Below are 22,883 nucleotides of genomic sequence, written 5' to 3' on the forward strand. Positions count from 1 at the left end.
ATGGATTACAAGTTAATAATATTGTGAATATACTGGGTGAAATAAAGTATGTTATTGAAATTGAACACACTGGTTGCTTTTTACTCATTTATCATGTGGCTACGGTAAAATTTCAAACTACATATGTGGCTCATGTTATATTTCCACTGTACTCCTGCTGGGCTACCAGGCAGGGGCTAGCAAATTATAACCCACCTTCTGTTTCTGTACATAAAGTTATTGTACACAGCCATGATCATTTATTTGCCTATTATCTATGGCTGCTTTCACACTACAGCAGCAGAGTTGAGTAGTCTCAGTGGAGATTGTACATCTTGAAAAAGCTTAAAATACTATATATGGCCTATTATAGAAAATGTGTGCCAACTTCTGAGCTAAGGATAACTTTGAGATTATCTAATTTATCTAGATAAATTTACTGTTTTATGACTATGGAAATTAAAGCTCAGATAAATCAAGAGACTTATCCCAAAATTTTTTACTCTCAATTTGGTGATATTGCCATAATGTCTCATTCATTCATTCATTCATTCATTCATCTTCTCCATCCATTTCAATTTTGGTCATTAAAGAAATGAAATCACTATCAGTCAGAAAATCAACACTTAATAATGAATCTCAACACACCAATGTCAATGATAATTCAATGTAGTTATTCAGAAGTATGTTTCTGTCTGACTAGGAACTGTAGACATATGTATACAATAGCAGAAAAACCCTTGAGTAATATTCAGCTATGAATAGGCTGTGAGATGGTCTTTAAGCTTTATTTGAAAACATTCTACAGAGAATCTATCATGTAATCTGCTTTCAAATTAAACTTGAAATTCTCCCAAATGTAAAGCCATCTTGCTAAAAATATTCATTATTGGAATTAACTTAGAAGAATTTTGCCACATCTTGGAGAAAGTGAAATCTGTTCCCAAAGACATCACGGCAACATGTAACTGCCTTGGTTCCGGCAGCCATCATCTCTCGGTGGATTATTCAGAGAGTCCCTAACTGGGCTTATCGTTTTCAGTCTCACTCCCACTCAAGATCTATCCCAAATAACTCTGCTAAAATAAAAATCTGACTTGCTGAACATTTAGTTTCTTCATGCTATTAAGAAAAAGTCCATCTTCCTTACTGTGGCCAGAAAAGTCTTCACCATGTGACTCCTACCTGTTCCAACAGCTTCATTTATTGTCCTTTGATATTCAAAGGATTGGGCTCCATGCAACTTCCCAAAGGTTTCATACTTTTACCCCGCTTCATACATTGGTATGTAGTGTTCTTGCTGCCTAGAACTCACCGCACGCCTGACTCTGGGTTCCCACTCCACAGTGTACTTGCTCCATCACATAACTTATCAATATTGTAACTGCCTGTTGAGGTATTAATTCTACTGCTGCTACAATGGCTAATATTTAGGAACACTTAACTGTGGGGTCAAATGCTACATGATTCCATTTAATGAAGAAACTGAGCACATGCAACAAAGCCAGGTGAAGCTAGGCTATGAATCCACACATTCCCACTCCTCAGCTCTCATTCTTAACTCTATACCAGTGGTTTGCAGTAGGGATGAGTTTGCCTCCCACAAGACATTTGGCAATATCTGGAGACATTTTTGATTGCTGCAATTGGAGCATGGGTGGGGCGGGGGGAGGGCTACTGGTATGTAGTGGGTAGGGGCCAGTGATGCTGATAAACACAGGGCAGCTCTCCACAGCAAAGAATTATCTGGCCCCAAATGCCAATAGTTGAGGTGGGGAAACACTGTTAGAGACCAAATTAATTTCTGTAGATTGCACCAAGAGTCTCTGAGCATCTCTACAGCAAGGATTTTTAAATGGGGGCACCCAGGTGGCTCAGTGGGTTAGGCACCTGACACCAGCTCAGGTCATGATCTCACAGTTCATGAGTTCAAGCCCCACATCGGGCTCTGTGCTGACAGTTTAGAGCCTGGAACCTGCTTCAGATTCTGTGTTTCCCTCTCTCTCTCTCTCTCTGCCCCTCCCCTGCTCATACTCTCTTTCTCTCTGTCAAGAATAAATAAACATTAAAAAAAAAATGTTCACCATGGTGTCTTGGCACCTACCATAGAGTCTGGCACCCAGCAGATGTCCAGTGCATATATGAGATGATGGATTGTGGGAGGTGGGATAGAGGTATGAATGCAGAGATGGAAAGATGGAGGGATGGAAGGATGGACACAGTCAGGATAAAAAAATGAGTTTACTCGGGGCACCTAGCTGACTTAGTAGAGCACATGACTCATAATCTTAGGGTTGTGAGTTCAAACCCCGTGGTGGGTGTGGTGCCTACTTTAAAATAATAAGTTTACTCATTTTAAGGCTTGGTTTTTGTGACAACCTCAATAAGGATAACTAAACATATATTCTTAGTTAGCAGTAAATGAATGCATGTAGAGTTCATTCTAGAGAATGCCTTCACCTTAACAATACCTTATGTTAATGAAGCTACAGACGGACAGATGAAATTAATAAGCCAAAAGCCTAGGAGGCTTTTTTTACAGAGTCCTCAGAGGGACAAGGTGTTTTTCAAAGCCCTTCTAACTACCACACTACAGGATAAATTGATATATTCATCATCCACATAGGCCATAACTGAAATTGTTTTTAAAAAGATTTTTCTGTGTAAGGTTTCCGTGGTTCCTTTTTTTTTAAAATTAAAGGACAAATAATACAAGAATATACAACATTATACTTCCCCTTATTGTAGCTACATTTCAGATATAAACACATTATTCTAGATCTCTACCTAGATGCTAGAATTGGAGCAGAAATTATGGTGGAGCTTAGGTGACATTCAAAAAGGTAAACAAAAACACACATGGCAAAAATAAGCCATTCTCTGGCTTATGTAAATTAGCACATCCAGATCTCAGGAATAAAGTCAAGAAAAGATACGTTTTATGATTATAATACTTTAAAAGTAATATCAATTTAGCATAATTTTTATATCATTGCAAAAGACTTCAGCAATGGCAACATTAGTCAGTGTTGAATACAAACTCATAAGCCTTTTTTTGTGTGAAAAACATCAAGTTTCTGCTGTGGGATTGATACTGCTCCTAGGAATCAGAACTTATTATAAAATGTAGTCAGCGGTTAAAACAAATGAGACTAATTTTTTTAAGTGTAGTGCTATGAACTGTTCCTCACCACCTCTTGCACTACACTTTAGCCATTTGCATTTTTACACACACACACACACACACACACACAGAGAGAGAGAGAGAGAGAGAGAGAGAGAGAGAGAGGAAGAAAATGGTGAGCAAATAAGTTTTGTTACCTGCTCTCCCTCTTGGAGATTCATAATGCACACAATCATAAACACAGTCTCTGAAAAATTCTTGTGTTAAGTTGTTAAACTCAGGATTTCCCAAACATAATTGACCACGGAGTAACATAAATAAACAGTAAACAAGTAAACAGTAAAATAATATGAGGATCTGCCGAAATACTCAGGAGTATGGAGAAGGACTAAAAGTTGATGACAGGGTTTTTAGCTTGGGACATCTGCGTGACAGTGGCATTTCTCACCATGGTTTGGAAGCTAGGCAGGGGAAGTACAGTTGGAGCCAGAGACAAGCGCTGCCTTTTTAACTATATATAAGAACGCGAGACACGCTTGTCACAGAGGCAGAGTCTCCATGCACAGACATGCCAGTTGCTGAGACATTTATGCACACTGGGAGTGAAATTTGAAAAAGTTGACCACCCCCAGGAACATCATGATCGTTATCATCAGTCATTGTTTTTTGAGCACCTTTTCTGTATAAGCATTGTTGAAATCTGAGAAAACAGAGACTTTCCCCTGTTAAGACTCTGAGGGGAAAGGGGGGAAAAGCATATCCGAATCATCCTGAGAACCACTGAACAACGTGCATCACAACAGTCAGAATATTCAGTGGGTTCCTGAATGTCACGATCATGCATTGTGCCACTAAAACCACGACTATCCTCTCCACTCTTCTCATCACAAACATTCCTGAACCTCCAGAAGAGTCACAAAAGTGTATTTCCCAAATTAAGAAGAAGACATACCTGCTGTCAGTTTGCATTCTTTTGTCCAAACTTTTGCTTTAATCGGCTTAACACTCACGAAATTCTGAATATGTTTTTATCACAGAAGAGAAACCATGATCCACGAGGCCTCTCATTTGGAACTAAGAAGTTGAATGAGTAATTCAGTTCAGATCACTCATTTCCTAGCCATTACATGTTACGCTCACTCAACACACGCACCTGTATACGTATGTTATTTTACATGGTGTTATACTGCTGTATACACACTACATATTATAATATATAATTATGTGTTGTATGCACAGATATGTAAATGTATATGTTAGAGTGTCTATCATGATGGAAAGGCTACAGTAAACTTCTGGGGACACAGAGTTAAGGATCCTGGGTCCTAATACCAGGCTCTCCTAACTTGCCATTTGGAAGAGATATCTAAGTTCACAGGAGAGCTCAGTTTCTCACTCAATAAAAATAGTACTGCACAAGAAGACCTGCCAGCACATAAACTCTCCAAAGTCCCTTGAAATTAGGACAGTATGGACCGGACAACATGAGCACCATTCTAGCTGTCAGCTGGCCAGATGGCTGAGAGAAGCGTATGGAAATACATTACTTGTGACTCGGTGGTTTGGATATTTCTCCCCTCCCCAACTTACTTGAACATCATAATTGGCTAACAAGTTGGGGAAATTAAGGTGAAGAGTGAACATCCTTAATCAGAGACTCACTGACCTAAATAGATTCAACCTCACACCGCTTGGATACCAAGAGAACCCTGGCTGAATCCCACTGCAATATACACTAATACACACAGGCTGTAGAAATCACAAAACAATTACCTCCTCAGATTAAAAAAATAACTTTATTTCATCTAGGGGGCCGTATGAGAGAGCCCAATAAGCATATCCATTCTATCACAGTAGATACCATTTCATAATCCTTTTGTATTAATATATGCATATCGTCTTATAGGTCACTAGGCTGCATGCTGACTAGTGGAACCAGGCACAAATTTTTGTAGACTGAATGGGAAATCAAATCAAATAGTCAAAATGGCTTTATTTATTTTTATTTTTTAAATGTTTTTTAATGTTTATTTATTTTTGAGACAGAGAGAGAGCGTGCACATGAGCACGAGCAGGGGAGAGGCAGAGAGAAAGAGAGAGAGAGAGAGAGAGAGAGAGAGAGAGAGAGAGAGAATCCAAAGCAGGCTCTGAGCTGTCAATGCAAAGCCTCATGTGGGGCTTGAACTCAACGAACTGCAAGATATGACCTGAGCCGAAATTAGATGCTCAACCCACTGAGCCATCCAGGCACCCCATCAAATAGTGAAAATGACTTTAAATAATGCAAGAGGTTAATTTGCCATCCATTGCTCAACTAGTTCAGACACTGGCACAAACCCTACTAGCTGTGGTATAGATATCTAATGCAATTCAGGCAGCAAACATTCAATTTGGGCAAAACTAAGTCAAAAGATGACACTTAATACCAATAACAGAAGAGAAGGAGAAGCACCACCCCTTTACCTATTCCCATTCAGTTTTCCAACAAGTATTTCCCTGTGCCCAGGTGTCAAAGTCTTTGCTAAGTGCTGGGGAGGCCAGCATGAATAAACCCATAGCCCTTCATCACACTTTAGAGGGGGAGACAGAAATGGAAACAAAACCCAAACTGCCCTGCAAGGTGATAAGAGCTATACAGACTGAAGCACACAGTACCAAGACCACCTGTTCAGAAGGTTCATGGCTATCAGGTCATTTTCAAGTACCTGGCTGTCCTGTCCTCTCAGATTGCTCTAGTCAAAAGCCTGGCTGAGACACTGGATATTTGAGAAAGTCGGCCTAAAGAACATGTTAACCATTCATTCCTCTAGGTTTTCTGAGCTCTATTTTTGCACCGGGGACAATCGCCAGAATCTCCACGGCTGAACCACAGTAGCTCAGGCTCCCAAAGATAAACTCCCACTGGGTTACTTTTCATCATTTTGTCTTCTGCATTTTTTATTCTCATAAAAGGCACGACCATATAAAGAACTTTACTTCGCATTCTGTAGAATTGAAGTTCAAGTACTGGCCATTATATGATTTGATATTTCATGGAAGTATATACTAGGTGCCAGGCACCATAGTAAGCCCTCTAGAAATGTTATATGCTGTATCTGTACAACTTCAAGGCATATCTGCCACCTCCAGGCCCCCTTTTTCCTGTTAACTTGGCTACCGAGAAGCTTAGAGCTAAATTAAATAAAGCAGTAAGCACTTAGGATTTCAGTTTAATGATCTTTACTCCTGTAGAAAATTTTGATCTTTCTTCCCCTACCATTTTCACAAGTCTGATCGCTTTGTGGGATTTTTGCTATGCATTTATGCAGACACATTTCTGAAAGCCCATACTCTATAAACAAAAACACATTACCATAATTACCCATTGTCGTTTCCTTTTTGTCTCAGTTGTCAAAAGAGTTTCCATGAATAGCTAATTCGGAGATGACCCTTTGGGTATCACACCTGGGTCACTTGAAAACTCAGATAACGCAATACCTCGCACAATCATCTGGTTCAGAATCTGTTTATGGAAGTGTGAAAGGAGGTAAAGGGGGAAAGTTAAATGACTTCACTTACAACACAGCGTAACCAAATGTCCAAATTTGGAAATTTGGTTATTTCCAAATCTACCCCCAAGGGCGATTTCCATCTTGTATTGTATCCTGACAGTCCCATTTTGCCCCTTCCCCAGGAACTGCTACTTGTGTAGACCAGCTTACACCACAACACGCCCTTGGTCCCCTTAGGGCTGCCAAGGCCAGAGGCACTGCCAGAACCTGCTGAGTGAGAAGGCACTGCTATCATCCAGTGATGTCGGTTCCCTGGAATTTCACTCTTAGCACTGACAATGCCTCTGGAACTCATAAAGATTCTGCTGATACCCAGAGAGTTGAAGGTCAGTGTCTTCAGGGAATCTGGGTAACCTGTTAAGGCAAACTGCTGAGGATTTGCATGTACTCAAGGCAAATGCCCCCAGGAAGAACTTGCAGAAATAATCCTCTGCAATGTCACTATATAGAATAGAATGGGGCTAGCTTTCATCTCAAAAAAAAAAAAGAAAAAAGGGTGGGGGGAAAGACAGAGATAAAGATGGAACCATATATTCATAGCAAACACATATACGCAGGCACAAGTCTTGACATACCCAGTTGGTACCCACTCAGGTTGCTTAGTCACATATTTTTAGGAAGACAGTGTTTGGGTGCAACCATTGCTTTATTTAGCCAAGATCTATCCAGCTCCTACTGTGTGCCAAGCACTGTTTAAGACGCTGGAGAATCAAGAGTTAATGAGGTAGTCAAGACTCTTTTCTTCTGGATTCTACATTCTAGACGGGTATTCAACAAGTACCAAATGAAATGACAATTCAGATTGCAAAGAAGACCAAGCGATGGGGGGGGGGGGGGGGTTGGGGAAGAAACTAAAAACAGTATGATGGTTCTGAGAAAGAATGAGTCAAGTGGTCACAGAAGGGCTTTTTAAGAAGTTGACACATAATCTTACACTAGAATGACAAAGAGGAGTTCAAGAAACCAATCACCTCACTCGGATTTCTACCAAAAGGATAAGCTTGCTAAAACAAACACACAAACACACAAACACCAAACTTGCAATCCCACGGGTGGCTCCACACATGCCATGCTTCAAACAACTTCAAAAATTCCAGGAAAAGGATAGGAATCCACAACTCTCTCTTCTCTTCAGGAAATTTTAAGAAATTACCTTTTCCCAAAAGATGTTAGATTAAAAGGCAGTTGTCTTAATTCATCACTATGACAGAATAAAGAAGCTAAAAGGAGAGACATGGAATGCTTATTCCTCTTATAAAGCCAGTTAGTCTATAAAACAACATTCCAATGTCAATAAAATTATGCCTTTGCATTATAATGCCAACAGGAATTGCTTCATTAAAAAAATAGTTCAATAGCTATATTTAGTAGCACTTACTCTCACTAAAAAAGAAAAGCAAATCATATCTACTACCAGATGGTCCCACTTCCAATATATATATAACTTTGAAATTCATTAAAAATAAGATTTTGACAGTATCCATTTAACGTGTACAAATAATAAATGATTGTTCACCCATGTCTTCCCATATATTACCTTCAAAAAATCACTTACTATTGAATTTCTGTTAGACTCAATTAAAACCCTTAGCCAACTGGCATGAAAACTAAAAATATCCACTTCTCAGAATACTTTTCATCAAAACACCTTTTTCTTTAATGTTTCCTAGTCTCTGACTAGTTTCAGAATAAGAAAGGTAAGCAGAAGTGAATTAGGGAGCAGATCAGTCACGAGTGAATATTCAGAATGAATCATGGAATATTTGAACTAAAATGCAATTTTTATTACTTTGTAATCTAGCACATGCTATATATTATTACAATGTAAATAAGCAGCATAAACTAGAACAAGGCCAAATAATGTAAAGATATTGCTCAACAGGTCTACGGGATCCAATGCTTTTACCATTATAAAAATTGCTGGGCTCTGACATCGATACACCATCCAAGGAATGCTTAGTTTTTGAACTTCAAAACTGGTCTTTAAAACTGCATCTCACTAGCACCTAAGACCAGTAACAGGCTACAAGGAAGACTTTGTTTCAAATTTATTTACTGATGATTAGGCACAGTGTTTCAATCTTCACAAAATCTGAACGTGTGTGGAGACGGGAGGGTGGAGAGTGTTCAACTTGTTTGTTCAGGTTCACTCTTTTTCTTTGCTTCGGCTTAGGAATTGTTATGCTTCTAGCCTCTTTTGTAAAATTTCCCATTTGGGGACAAGTACACACTTAACCTTTAATAAATTAAAAAAACAACAACGACAACAACATCCTATGTGCCCTCCCCTCCAACAAATCAGAAGGCTTAAGAATTAGCACTAATAATCCTACAATGGTCATTGGGAAATCCTCCTCCAAAATGACAACTGCAGCTAAGAAGGACGCGATCTACTAGGGTTTAAAAAAAAAAAAAAACAACAAAAAACAAAAAACAACTCCCCCAAATGAGTCCTCCTCGGAAGGGGGCTGGAGGCCCGGGGGAGGAGAGCGCAGCTGGCACAACTCCTGGTTACCAGAACCAACTCGAGGCGACCCAGAGGAAGATGCTGCGTCAAAAGAAGAGCGAGGCAAAGAAGCGCGCGACCCAGCAGGGAGGCGAAATCGCCACCGAGTCCCCGAGGAGGCGGGGAGAAGCCAAGCCGCCAGGCACCGGCCACGGCGCACGCCAACATTCAAGATTATTCTCCCTTCCAAACCCCGGAGTTCCGGAGCAGGAGAAAAAGGGGGATGGGGGGCACCCACAGTCCCTTTAAACCGCCTCCCCGCCCCCCCCCCCCCGGTGTCTGCCAACCTTTTCCGAACCCCCGTGTCACAGAACTTCCTCATCATGGAAACTTCCACTCGGTTCGGCGCTAAGGATGCCAAACTCCATTTCACAAGGAGCCTGTCAACAGCTGGGCTTGGGGGTTTGAGGAACAGAGCGGCTGCGATTGGAGGGGGCCCCCAGACACCCTGCTCCGCCACTGCCCACGCTGGGGCTCCCCGACTGCCGCCGCGCGGTGCCGGAGCACGAGGGGCACCTCCTCCCGGACCCGGGGTGCAGAAGCCCCGCGGAGGCAGGTAACACGGCGGCTGACACCCTCCACCCACGCCCGCCCGCGCGCCCGGCTTCGCCGCCCGCACCCCTCAGGTTCCCGCGACACCCCCGCCGCCAGCCGGCCCACCCTTCTGGACGGTCGGAACTGCCGCCCCCTCCCCCCCTCCCCCCCACGCCCCCGCCTCCGCGCGGTCCTCTCGCCAAATTACCAGTGCCCTCCAGACGGTTGGGTTGAGCGCCCCTGCCCGGGGAAGGCAGCCTGCGGGCGCTTGCCCCGAGCCCGGGGAACAGAAGGTCTCCTTTCCAAGCGCACTCACATTATTCATGCAAAGTTAATCCCCGCCGCGTCACGGCCGCCCGCCCGAGGATGTGCGCCTTCCTTGGCCAAGCCCCGCAGTCTCCACCCTCCTCCGCCCCCTCCTCCCGGCGGCGGGGTCCCGGGGAGCGCCGGCGACGGGACGTCGCGCGAGTCCTGCAAAATGTCAACTCCTTGGGCGAAGAGAGGCGGCCGCCGCCAGGGCCGCGCCGGCCCTCCCCGGCCACTCCACTTTTATAGGCGTAGGAAGCGAGTGTGGTCCGGGCACCGGAGTCCCCGCCTCTCCGGGCCCCCCTCGCACCCGGCCCGCCCCGGCCCGCTCCCGGGGCACTGCCTTACTCCGGGCCCGGGGCGCCCGCGCCGCGCCGCGTCCGCGAACCGGTGACCTGGTTTCCCCTCCAACCCTCGCGGCGGTCCTACTCGCGCGGCGGCGGCGGCCAAGAGCAAGCAAACCCGGCTCCGCCAGGGGCGCAGCGAGGAAATGGCCTCCCAGACGCTCGCGCCGCCGCCGCCGCCGCCCAGGGGCCGCCAGGATGGCACCCGACGCCCCCCCGCCAGGCTCCGGGGGGGGGCGCTCAGAAGTGTCCGCCGCTGGGCGCTCGCGGACCCCTACCCCGCAGCCCACGCGCGCACCGCCCCAGGCCGGCCGCCTCCGCACCTGCCTCCCCAGGTTCGGGCGCTCCCTCTCCTCCCAGTCCCGGCCGTGCCCTCCTCCCAGGGTGCCCTTCCCAGGGTGGCGATGTTGCGGCGGTTTAGGCGGCCGCGCGTCCACCCACCCGGCGGCTTGCGCACCGAGGTTCGGGTTTGGACGTCATTCCTCTGGTAGGCGAAGAGGAAGAAACGGGGGACGAGTGACAAGGAGGCGGGGGGACCTTCCAGAAGCACGGGCTTTTCTCTGCCCCGAAGGACCAGTGTGACCCCTGCCAGCGCGCTCCTCTCCCTTTTTTCCAAACCACTTGTGGCGCGTGTCCGGCGGACAGAGCGCTCTGGCTCCTCCTGGGGCCTCCCACGGGCTGGGCTGTCTGGAGTTCCCTTCACATCACCCGGCCCCCCGCCTCCCTGCTCCCGCGCCCCCCCCCCCATAATTTGGAAAATACCTGGCCTGCTTTTGAGGGAGACACCCCTCCGCATAATTATGCATATCCTGGGAGATGTGTGCAGAGTCGAGACACTCCACAGGTTCCAGAAGGGCTGCCCTATTAATTTGCCTTGGCCCTGGGTATGTACAAATAAAACCCGGAAGACAACAATAATGTATACTCTTGCAGCGTTCTGCCCCAGGCAAGTAAGAATTTCTGAACTGCCCCCCATCCTCCACCTCAAGTGTTGAAAGCCCAGGGTTCAGGTTAGGAGAAAATGAAGCGGGCAGCTGCATTCTGGGCTTGAAGAATGCTTGTAAAAATACGGAGTGCACAAAATGCTAAAATGCAGTCGGTACGAAGGTATACTTGCAGCAAAACTATTCTGACGACAGGGTACAATTATTTTCTTACATTAAAAACAATCCCTACTTCATTGTTCAATATATACGTTTATTCGTACAACAATGGGATAGAGCTATGACGGTCTGTATCCTCAACTGTCTGAACAACGTATAGATGATTTATTGCAGAGCTTTCCAGATTTCCAGCCGGTGACGTGTGATTTTATTCCAGCTTCTTGCGAGCATCCCACGGAAGAGGGCGAGGAGCCACCACTCTGGCTAGCAGCCTTAACAGCCACAACTGTCCAGAAATTCGGGAACTGTTGCCTGCGCCTGGACGCACGGTGTTTCAGGGGCTTCCAGAGAGAAAGTCGCAGACCCCAAGGCTCCCTGGCGAGAGGGAGGGGCCTCCCCGTCAGAATCCACGGACCTTAAATCCCCTCGGTTCTTGGCGATAAATCCTTGCTGTAGTTTATTTTTCACTCGTGATAAGGCTATATACCATAGGCTTTGCAGGTTTTGTAGCTGGATAGAAGTTGTTCTCCCTTGCAGGGAAGTTCCTGGGCTCTGCTCCAATGCTGCCCCGGGATGTTTTGGTTGCTTTGGAGGAAAGCTGTGGAGTCTGCACCGTTTGTTCCAAATAGGCGGCCCCCTGGTGGCTAACTGTGGGTGAAAAATCAGGCCACTGAGGAAAAAGCTTGGCTTTGACAGACCACTACAGTTGACAGCCGGGTCTGCGCAGTGGCTATTGAGACATGCGAACGCCTTTGTAATGGGGGGGGGTGGGGGGGGGGGTGGGGAGGGGTGGAGTGGGCGGGGCATGATGCGAGTCTTCCTTCACAAAGGTGAATAATAGGCCCTGAAGCCTAATGGGACTTTGAATTTTTTTTTCCTCTTCCTGAGTGTAACTTGGAGCTAGATTCCATCTTAAGAAGGAAAACATCACACGGAGAATAAAGTATAACAAACACTGTTGCTCCCCTTTGTTCAAATGGCTTTGCTTTTCTGATCTCATTTTGCCTGGAAACTTTTGAAATAAAAAGTAAATTACAACATTAAATAAATAACATGGCATTATTCAAACAACTCCTGAGACTATGATTGTAACAATGTTATATGACAATGGGAGAAGGCAATTTTAATGCAACGTTATTGAAACAACATGAATTATGAAGGATTCCATGAATTGGCCCTCTGAGGGCCGACTCCATGATGGCAAACAAGGATTGCTCTTATGTTTCACAAAGGGGCCAATGGAGCAATAGTTTTATGGGGACCTGACTGAAGGCAAAAATAATATTCAAACTTTAGACCATATGGCCCCTGTTCCAGTCTAGCTGATTTGAGAGGGCACATCAAACCTGTTTTCACGACCCATGCTCACATGCCACTGATAGACATCCTCATTACCAGGGTCGACAAATTTCAAGTTGCTGCCTTGGTTCAAGGAAGCCATTCATTCATATATTCATTCATTCATTCATTCATCCACCGCTGGGGTAAGAAGATAAATGAAGTGTAAAGTCAACAGAACTGGGATTACACTGAAGCCACGGAGGCCAGTGGTGCAAATACAGGGTCTGAGCCTGTCTTTATTTAAAGTATTGATGTATTGTTCATCATGGATGATTGTTACATTAATTTTTATCTTAAAAATATTACATTAAAATATAGTTTCTCTTTATTACACTTTTTGATGCCCCTTAAATTTTGCACTCAAGGAAAGTGCCTCACATGCCTCACCCAAGCCCTCATCCTTCTGTGCCTTCAATAATACCAAAGTCTAATCAGAAAAGTAAAATTCAAATAGATTTGCTCAGGGTCAAAGATAATTAATATATGGTAAGGAACTTTAGGTCAGGGAGTTAGACATGGCAGGGAGTTGTGAGAGAAGGGGAAAAAATCAAGGGAGATGCCACTGGATGAAGTTGAACCAGTCCATCAAGGATGGACAAGATTTTACTACTCTGGGAGTATTGGAACCTGGGAAGTGCTATTCCAGGGACTAGGACCACTAATGTTCTTTCTTTCATTCAAAAACTCCTTCTCAAGATGGTTGTACAGCCAAATGACCCAGCCCTGGAGATTCTCATTCTGTTTATTGTTAGTTCCTGGAATTTATTTTGCCTATGAGCAAAATCAATTTATTTTGATTCTGGTCCATGGCTAGACAGGTAAGAATGCCAAGCCTGTCCATGCCCTTCAGGAAAGACAGACTATTAGGGGAGATGACATGTTCAAAATTAACTCTACTTTAAGAGTGCAATGAGAAATATATAAATATAACTTTCTAGGTGATTGCTGGTGAGGAGGCCGTGGTAGCCCAGGAATTGGTGATGGTGGTGTCGGTGGTGAGATAGCACTTCCCGCAGAAGATGACCAGGCGGAGCTTGTGGGAGAAGTCATAGAAAGGGAAAGACACAGCTGCTACAATATTTGCAAGGCTTAATACAAAATGAAAATGTGGGGCCCTTTATTCAAAAAGCAGGGAAAAAAAGCACCATTACAGGTAGAAAATATAAAGCTATCTCCTTTCTTCCACATTCTCTTCTTGGAATTGTCATGGTATTTTTTTATTTGCTATTTAACATCATTCTAAGTAAAGAAAATAAGCCTTTTAAATTATTAGCACAAATTTCACTGTTCATCTTTATATTATGCCATGGTAGTTTTAAATGCAAATGTAAGAGCATTTAACTCATATGTGGAATCAACCGAATTACACAATTTGTATTTTGTAGCTAGTTCATGTATTTTGTAGTTTGTATATGCGTATGTGTTTTGTTCTTATCAGAACAGTGGAAACACAGCACAAACTAGCTCAACTGTTTTTATATTACTTCTTGATATGTGCCCATTCTGCCAACATTCTATCTTAGACTTACATACCGTTGAGTAAGGAAGAACTCAAAGGAAAAGGAACTATGGGTTGCCCTTTCCTTCCATGTCATCATTTTCAGAGTAAATGGTTAGATAATACAGTGATGTACAATGAGTAAGAAAGGACATGATAAAGTTTCTTGGCTGTTTCTTTCTACATTCAAAGCAAGAATGGAATGGAATAGAATGGAGTGAGATGGAGTGGAATGGAATGCATGGCCTCTTGGGGTTGTCAGTGCTCCCACTTAGTCATAGATGTAACATGCTTATCTTATACTCCATTTGAGTTTTGCTGACCTCTCACACATTGCGGGGCTGTTGGACTTCTGTGCTCATGGGGCATCAAGTATGTTATATATAAGTGTTGGTTCACAAGATCCATGTGAATCTGAATCTGAATCCCAAGTGTAATCTGAAACTGGTCCCCAGGGAGAGACCAAAGAAAGAGTCAGGCCATTCCAGGTTGGTAGGTGGTAGATTAATGAGCAAGGGAACTCACATGTAAGACTGGCCTTGGGCAGCTGCAAGACAAGTAGTCTCCACACCCACCTGCCAAATCTTAAATGTTTATATAGAGGCCTTGATGCTATTCAGTCACCTATACCGTCCAGAAGGTCTCAACACCAACCCCTCTCTCAAGGGTGTGTCCTTGGGGTAGCTTCTGGGAACAGGGAAGGCAAGTGGAACCCATATTCCAAGGATAAGGGAGAGGGTGAGGAGACTCTAATTGCCTGGGTCCAGCTCATAGATCAACAGGTGGTTGCATCCTCTCAGTGACCTCCCCCAACAGTAAGTGGAGCAACAAAGAACAGCAATGGACATATATATTGTGTGGTTCTCCTCTGTTCATGGACACGAACTATTGTCCCATCAAATGTCACTTACAAAACACAAGTTCAAGGATAAAATCAGCAAGAATTTCAAGATGGTGAAAAGAGCATTAAACTAAGTGCCAGGCTGAAAGCAGGGGGCCCTTCTGAGCGTGGAACCCTGTACAACTGCACAGATTGCATGCCCATGAAGCTGGTCTGGTGAAAATCCACTATTATTCTTTGTGATGGTAGAAGCCTTGGGCATATTGGAGATGCAATAGATGTTCTGGTATGGCTGCTTTTGGCAAGAAGTATGTACTATAGCTAATATTTATTACACATGTGTTATTTCTAGGCATTGTCCTAAATACTGCACAATTTTAAGAAATGCTGTAAGAACTCTATGACCAGATGGGGAAGCTAAAACATAGGAAGATCAAATAATTTGCTCAAGCTCAGGCCCAGGCATTGATGGCAGAGGCTGTGCTCTTAACTAGCCCGTCAGGCTACCATTATGTAGGAGAGGGAGTCATGGGGTAGTCACAAGGAGATGGAAAATATGAGCATGTCTGGGAGTCATGGGACACGTCCCTAACTCCTTAAGAAACTGCTATTCACTGGGAGGACCAGAAAAGGCCTGAGTAAAACAAGTATGTCACTAGCTTGAAACTTTAAAAATTACCTAACTACGTTCTCTTTGTTTCCCAGCTGGAGGTAGAAGATGCTGAGGCCTCTGGGCAGGGACTAGTAAGCCACAAGCTAGAAGGAGTCTGAGTCCCTTGATCACCATATGGAAAAGAATGAGAACACTCATTTTCAAATGTTACCGTGATTGAGCAATCAACTTCTGGCATGTTAAGTCATTGAAATGTGAAGTTTATTTGTTGTGGTAGTTAATGTTATCCCAGTATACCCATCAGCCAAACCAAACTCCACCAAAGGATATTTTTTTTCTTTAAATAGATACAGTTAAATAATAAAATAGGCCTAGGTACATCAACATGGATATATGTTATGGATATAGCTCCATAACAAAAGGCTATGTTAAAAAAAAAGTTGAGAGCAATAATTTTTAAATTCAAGTGTAATTTATTTACAGTAAAATAGGCAAATCCTAAGCATTTAATTTGATTAATTTTTACATTTTTATACCTATGTGTAATGACCACCCAGAACAAGCTAGACATTTCCAGCAACCTAGAAAGTTTATCTGTACCTCTTCTTTGTTGATAACCACTCCCTTTCTAGAGGTAAATGATATTTTTACTTCTGTCATCATTTATTAGCTTTACCAGCTCTTGAACTTCATATAAATAGAATCACACAGTGTGTTCTCCTTTCTATCTGGTTTCTTTTACTCACTGCTATGTTTTTGAGATAAAGTCACATTATTGTGTGGATTAGAAAGTTGTTCTATTTTTAATTTCTATTTGATATTTAATCATACAAATACACTACAATGTGTCTATTCCTTCTCCAACTAACAGATATTTGGGTTATTTCCAGTTTGGGGCTATTACAAATAAAACAGCTTTGAAAATTCTTAATTCTTTTTGTGGATTCATGCATTCATATCTCCTGGGCATATACTAAGGAGTGGAAGTACTGTTCATATATTATTTCTTAATCATTCTACTAAAGCTCTCTGAGGTACTAGCATAATTATGAGAAAGTAGAAGTTGAGCAATTAGCATTTCCGTTCATTCTTACAATTACCCCAAATAAAATATTCAACAACATTATGTGGAGTCTAACTTGAATGAATAAATATTACCCAACATCGTAAGTATGGAAATCTTCAAATAATCCATGTTCAGATCTATGATTGCCTTATGCAGCAATTATGAGCTTTCCTAGCAACCACAAATTATTTCCTATGAACTAAGCCACGAATGAAAAGCCTATGCAAAAATGAAGGTGCTGATGAATTACAGTGCATCCGGAAAAAGATGAATGGAGAAAAGGAATTTAAGAATACAAAAACACTTATAAATTCAATCTTAATTTTCAGCTCTCTGAAAGGTAGGTTTGAGGTGAGGTGAATAATAGCTAATTGGACTGTAATAACCCACGTTATTGTGAGCACACAAAGTATAGCACGTTGCCAAACTCTTTGTCAATCACGGAAGAAATCTAGTGATTCGTGACACACCTCCCCAAAACATATCGATTAAGTGTACTTCCTTTTTTTTGAGTTATGTTTATATGCATCAAAAGTGGAAATTTAATTTTTAAAAATTCTGTGAAAATATCCTTGCTGTTTAGAAAGGGAATAAAGGTGGATCTCGCTCATTTTCATGGAAAGAATTCTAATTTGTCTAGATACAATAACACATAATATGATGCTGATGATTATGGGCTATTTTCAGATCCTTAAAAACCCCGAATGAGTCAGATCTGGAGTGATAGTCATAACTTCAAATTCACTTATTTTTGTCAGCTTAAATGAGATTCTCAATTTGAGGGCAGTATCAGTTTACTGTCACTTTCTATTTTCGCCTATTATGGTTCTCTTTTACAATAAACTTGCCTCATCCTAAGTTTACAAAGCACTACATAAAATATTGCTCACAGTGCTCCTTCAGATGCAACTGTAGAATGTAATTTGAACTTCCATAAATGATACATCTGGGGCAAACAATCAAATTTAGAACCAGCAGATAAAACAAGGTTTTATTATGGTTTGTGAGTTTCCATTTATGCAGATTTAGAGAAAACCTTCCACTGTGGTTCATATTAAACACTGGGCTGGTTAAGGATTTCAGCTTTGTGTCTTTGTGTCTTTGCTAATCATTTTGTGTGTGTCACCTATCTTCTCTACACCTCAGTTTCCTCATCTGTAAAAATATCATCTATTTCTTTTTTCTTCTCTCAATGTAGCAAATTACACATTGATATTTTGATGTTAAAATAATCTTGCATTCCCATAGCTAATTCAATTTGGTACATATATATATACACATACATGGATATATGTATGTATATATATATATATATACACACATACATGGATATATGTATATATATATATATATATTTTTTTTAAGTTTATTTATTTATTTTGAGAGACAGTGGGAGAAAGAGGATCCCAAGTAGGCTCCATGGGGCTCCCTGAACCAAAATCAAGAGTCGGTCACTTAACCTACTGAGCCACCCTGGCAGCCCCGATCCTATTTTTGTCTTTTTTATATATTGGTGGATTCTGTTAGCTAAGTCTAAGTCTAGAGTTTTTGTATTTAGGTAGTGGATGAGATTGGCCTGTGATTTTCCTTTCTCATTCTGTTAATTTGCGCTATCAAGGTTTTACTACATCATAGAAAGAATTGTTGAACGTTATTTCCTTTCTATTTTCTGGGGTAGATGTTATTTATTCCTTAAATGTTTGGTAACATTTTCTGGTATAGATACAGATATCTAGGGACTAGAGTGGGTTTTTGTTTTGTTTTCTGTTTGTTGTTGTTGTTGCTGTATATGTGTCTGTGTGTGTTTGAGAGTCATTTAATTATAGATTCATTTTAATGGTTATAGGATTAATCAGGTTTTTTATTTCATTTTTTTAGTTTTTGACAAAATGTAATTTTCTAGGAATTTTTTCCATTTCATCTGACTTTTTCAACTTATTAGCATAAAAGTCATTATTAATATCATTTTATCTTTTTTGGGGGCACCTAGGTGGCTCAGTCAGTTAAGTGTCTGACTTCGGCTCAGGTCATGATCTCATGGTTTGTGAGATCGAGCCCTGCATCGGGCTATTACTGATGGATCAGAGCCTGGAGACTGCTTTGGATTCTGTTGTCTCCCTCCCTGACCTTCCCCTTCTCACGCTTTCTCTCTCTCTCTCCCTCCCTCTCTCTCTCTCTCTCTCTCTCTCAAAAATAAATAAACATTTAAACAAATTTTTTCAAAAGACGCCTGATAGAAGACTGCTAGTCAAAATATACAAAGAATGCTTAAAAGTCAACCATAAGAAAACAAACAACCCAACTGAAAAATGAGGGGCGCCTGAGTGGCTCAGCTGGTTTTGGCTCAGGTCATGATCTCATGATGTGTGAGTTTGAGCCCCCACATCTGGCTCTCTGCTGACAGTGCAGAGCCTGCTTGGATTCTCTCCCTCCCTCTCTATCTGCCCCTCCCCCATGTGTGCCTGTGATTTCTCAAAATGAGCCAAAGACCTTAACAGACACCTCAATGAAGAAGATACACAAATGATATGTAAACATATGAAAAGATCCTTCTGGTCTCATGTCATCAAGGAAATGCAAATTAAAACAATAAGATACTACTACATACCTATTAGAATGGTCAAAATCCAGAACAGTAACAACACTAAATGCTGGCCAGGATACAGAGCAAAAGGAACTTTCATTCACCTACCAATAGGAACACAAAATGGGACAGCCCCTTTGGAAGCCAGTTGGGCAGTTTTTTTTATAAAACTACACACAAACTTATCATATGATGCAGCTATCATGCCCCTTGGTATTTATGCAAAGGAGTTGAACACTTACATCACACAAAACCTGCACTTGTTCATAGCAGCTTTTTTGGTAATTGCCAAAACTTGTAAGTAACCAAGATGTCCTTCACTGAGTGAGAGGATAAAAAACTAGCACCACCAGACAATAGAATGTTATTCAACACTAAAAAGAAGTAAGCTATCAAGCCATAAAAAGGCATGGGGAAGTCTTAATGCATATTACTAGGTGAAAGAAGCCCATCTGAAAAGGCTACATACTTTATGACTCCAACTCTTTGGCATTCTGGAAAAGGCAAAACTATGGAGACAGTGAGAAAGATCAATGGTTGCTGGCAGGTGGGTTGGGGCAGAGATGAAGACACCAATGATTTTTACACTTTTTAGACTTGTTTTGTGTTTTTACCATTTTTTTGAGAAATAATTGAATATATCACTATATAAGTTTAAGGTTTACAGCATGATATTCTGATTTACATATCTCGTGAAATGATTACCACAATACCCTTTATAATGATGAATACATGTCATTAGACATTTGTCCAAATCTACAGAATGTACACAGCCAAGAGTGAACCATAATGTAAACTATAGAGTCTGAGTGATAATGACGTGTCAGTGTAAGTTTATGAACGGTAACAAAAGTATCACTCTGGGGGGGGGGTGTGTTTTGATAGTGAGGGAGACTGTGTGCATATGTGAGGACAGGGGGTATAGGGGAAATGTCTGCCTCCTTCCCTGAATTTGTCTGTGAAGGTAAAACTGATATAAAACAATAAACTCTGAAGCAAATTATGAAGAAGAAAAAGAAGGAGGGGGAGGAAGAGGAAGGAGAAGGAGAAGGAAAAGAAGAAAAAAGGTGGTCCTTCATATGAGGACATTGGATGTTTGAGTTTTTAAAAAATTTTTTTAATGTTTATTTATTTTTAAAGTCTAGATTGTCTGATATAAGTATGGCTACTCCAGCTTTCTTTTTTGACCATTAGCATGATAGATGCTTCACCATCCCCTTATTTTCAATCCGAAGGTGTCTTTAGGTCTAAAGTGGGTCTCTTGTAAACAGCATATAGATGGATCTTGTTTTCTTATCCATTCTATTACCCTATGTCTTTTGATTGGAGCACTGAGTCCATTGACGTTTAGAGTGAGTACTGAAAGATATGAATTTATTACCATTATGATATTTGTCGAGTTGGAGTTTCTGGTGGCATTCTCTGGTCCTTTCTAATCTCTGTTGCTTTTGATATATATATATATATATATATATATATATATATATATATATATATATATATATATTATCTTTTCTCTCCTCAGAGAGTCCCCCTTAAAATTTCTTTCAGGGCTGGTTTAGTGGTCACAAACTCCTTTAATTTTTGTTTGGGAAAGTTTTAATCTCTCCTTCTATTTTGAGTGACAGCCTTGCTGGATACAGAATTCTTGGCTGCATATTTTTCTGATTCAGCACACTGAATATATCCTGTCACTCCTTTCTGGCCGGCCAAGTTTCTGTGGAGAGGTCTGTTGCCAACCTGATCTGTCTTCCCTTGTAGGTGAGGGACTTTTTTTCCCTTGCTGCTTTCGTGATTCTCTCCTTGACTGAATATTTTGTGAATTTGACTACGATGTGCCCTGTTGATGGTCAGTTTTTGTTGAATCTAATGGGGGTCCTCTGTGCTTCCTGGAGTTTGATGTCTGTGTCTTTCCCCAGGTTGGGAAAATTTTCCGTTATGATTTGCTCACATAACCCTTCTACCTCTATTTCTCTTTCTTCCTCTTCTGGGACCCCTATGATTCTGATGTTGTCCCTTTTTAATGAGCCACTGATTTCTCTAATTCTTAAATCATGCTCTTTTGCCTTAATCTCTCTCTTTTTTTCCTGCTTCATTATTCTCTATAAGTTTGTCATCTATATTGCTGATTCTCTGTTCTGCCTCATCATCCTTGTCGCCGCTGCATCCATCCGTGATTGCAGCTTAGTTATCACATTTTTAATTTCATTCTGGCTATTTTTTACTTCTTTTATCTCTGCAGACAGGGATTCTAATCTATTTTTGACTCCAGCTAGTATTCTTATTATCATGATTCTAAATTCTGGTTCAGACATCCTGCTTGTATCTGTGTTGGTTTCTTGTATCTGGCTGCCGTTTCTTCGTGCTCTTTCTTTAGGGGCGAATTCCTTCATTTTTTCATTTTGAAGAGAGAAAAGGAATTAATGAGGTAAAAATTAAAATTTTAAAAATATTACAACTTAAAACAAATTAAAATTAAAAAATCACACACACACACAAAAAATCAAGTAAATGATGCTAGATCCTACGTGTATTTTGGTCTGGGTGTTGAAAATGGTTTGACAGATGAGAGAAAAAAAAAGGGGGGAAGGAAAAAAGGGAAATCATTTGAGAATTTGAAAAAATGAATACACTGAAGTAGACTAAAATGAGATAATGGGAATAAAATAGAATTTGAAAAAATTTATACAAAAGTAAAGAATATAGTAGCAAAAAATTAAAGAAAAATATTTTTAATAAAAATTAAAAATAAAAATGAATTTTTTCTCTTTATTCAAGAAAAAGAAAAGAAATGAAAAAGAGAAAAAAGAGAGAGAAAAAAAGAAAGGAAACAGTTTGAAAATTTGAAAAAGTGAATACACTGTGGTAGACTAAAATAAAACGATGGAAGTAAAATAGAATTTGAAAAAAATTACATAAAAGCAAAAAATATAGTAAAAAAATTAAAAAAAATATTTTTAATAGAAATTGAAAGCAAAAATGAAGTTTTTCTCTTTCTGCATTCAATAAAAAGAAAAGAAATGAAAGAGAAAAAAGAAAAAGGAAAGCATTTGAAAATTTGAAAAAGTGAATACACTGAAGAAGACTAAAATAAAATGATGGAAGTAAAATAGAACTTGAAAAAAATTACACAAAAGTAAAAAAGTATAGTAAAAAATTAAAGAAAAATATTTTTAATAAAAATTGAAAATAAAAATGAATTTTTTCTCTTTCTGTATTCGAGAAAAAGAAAAGAATTATAAAAGAGGAAAAGAAAAGAGAAAAAAAAGAAAGAAAATTGAATAGATGAACCTGCTAACAGATTGAAGTAGGACTGAAATTGCCTCATTTTCCCCTAGAAGTCAGACTATGAATAGCTTTATAGTCCATAAACTAAGCAGGCGGTGAGACTGTCTTCTTGAAGAGCGAGGTTGGCCCAGTTGGGTAGGGCTCAGTGTAACAGCTCCGCTCTCCACTAGATGGCGCTGCTGGCCTACTGGGGCGGAGTGTTGGG

The 22,883-nt window shown here is 41.2% G+C and overlaps 2 protein-coding genes across 10 annotated transcripts in view; one reads left to right on the plus strand and one right to left on the minus strand.

Annotated features, from left to right (window-relative positions):
* Positions 1 to 11,226, minus strand: part of THRB (thyroid hormone receptor beta) — a 382,979-nt gene extending 371,753 nt beyond the window's left edge. For 3 of the 9 annotated variants that reach the window (XM_027040944.2, XM_027040950.2, XM_053221532.1), the window contains exon 1: positions 9,903 to 10,040. The gene's annotated coding sequence lies outside the window, so the exon portion shown is untranslated. Of the gene's footprint in view, positions 1 to 9,902; positions 10,041 to 10,348; positions 10,501 to 10,667; positions 10,713 to 11,106 lie in introns of those variants that run through there. The other 6 variants (XM_027040947.2, XM_053221527.1, XM_053221529.1 and 3 more) reach the window with 4 other exon arrangements.
* On the plus strand, positions 6,896 to 12,207 carry LOC128315395 (nascent polypeptide-associated complex subunit alpha, muscle-specific form-like). Its single transcript, XM_053221910.1, has 4 exons — positions 6,896 to 6,980; positions 9,119 to 9,358; positions 9,514 to 10,831; positions 11,622 to 12,207. Exons 1-3 carry the CDS (start codon positions 6,896 to 6,898, stop codon positions 10,392 to 10,394), a joined length of 1,206 nt encoding a protein of 401 aa, XP_053077885.1. The 3' UTR covers positions 10,395 to 10,831; positions 11,622 to 12,207.
* Positions 12,208 to 22,883: the final 10,676 nt, after the last annotated feature.

The sequence above is a fragment of the Acinonyx jubatus genome, chromosome C2, assembly GCF_027475565.1.
Source record: "Acinonyx jubatus isolate Ajub_Pintada_27869175 chromosome C2, VMU_Ajub_asm_v1.0, whole genome shotgun sequence".
Lineage (NCBI taxonomy): Eukaryota > Metazoa > Chordata > Mammalia > Carnivora > Felidae > Acinonyx > Acinonyx jubatus.

Coding starts and splice junctions, on each gene's coding strand:
- LOC128315395 (XM_053221910.1), top strand. CDS start 6,896: ATGTCGGTTCCCTGGAATTTCACTCTTAGCACTGACAATGCCTCTGGA. Junction 6,981..9,118: donor TGATACCCAGAGAGTTGAAG/GTCAGTGTCTTC, acceptor CCTCCTCGGAAG/GGGGCTGGAGGCCCGGGGGA. Junction 9,359..9,513: donor TCTCCCTTCCAAACCCCGGA/GTTCCGGAGCAG, acceptor TTCGGCGCTAAG/GATGCCAAACTCCATTTCAC.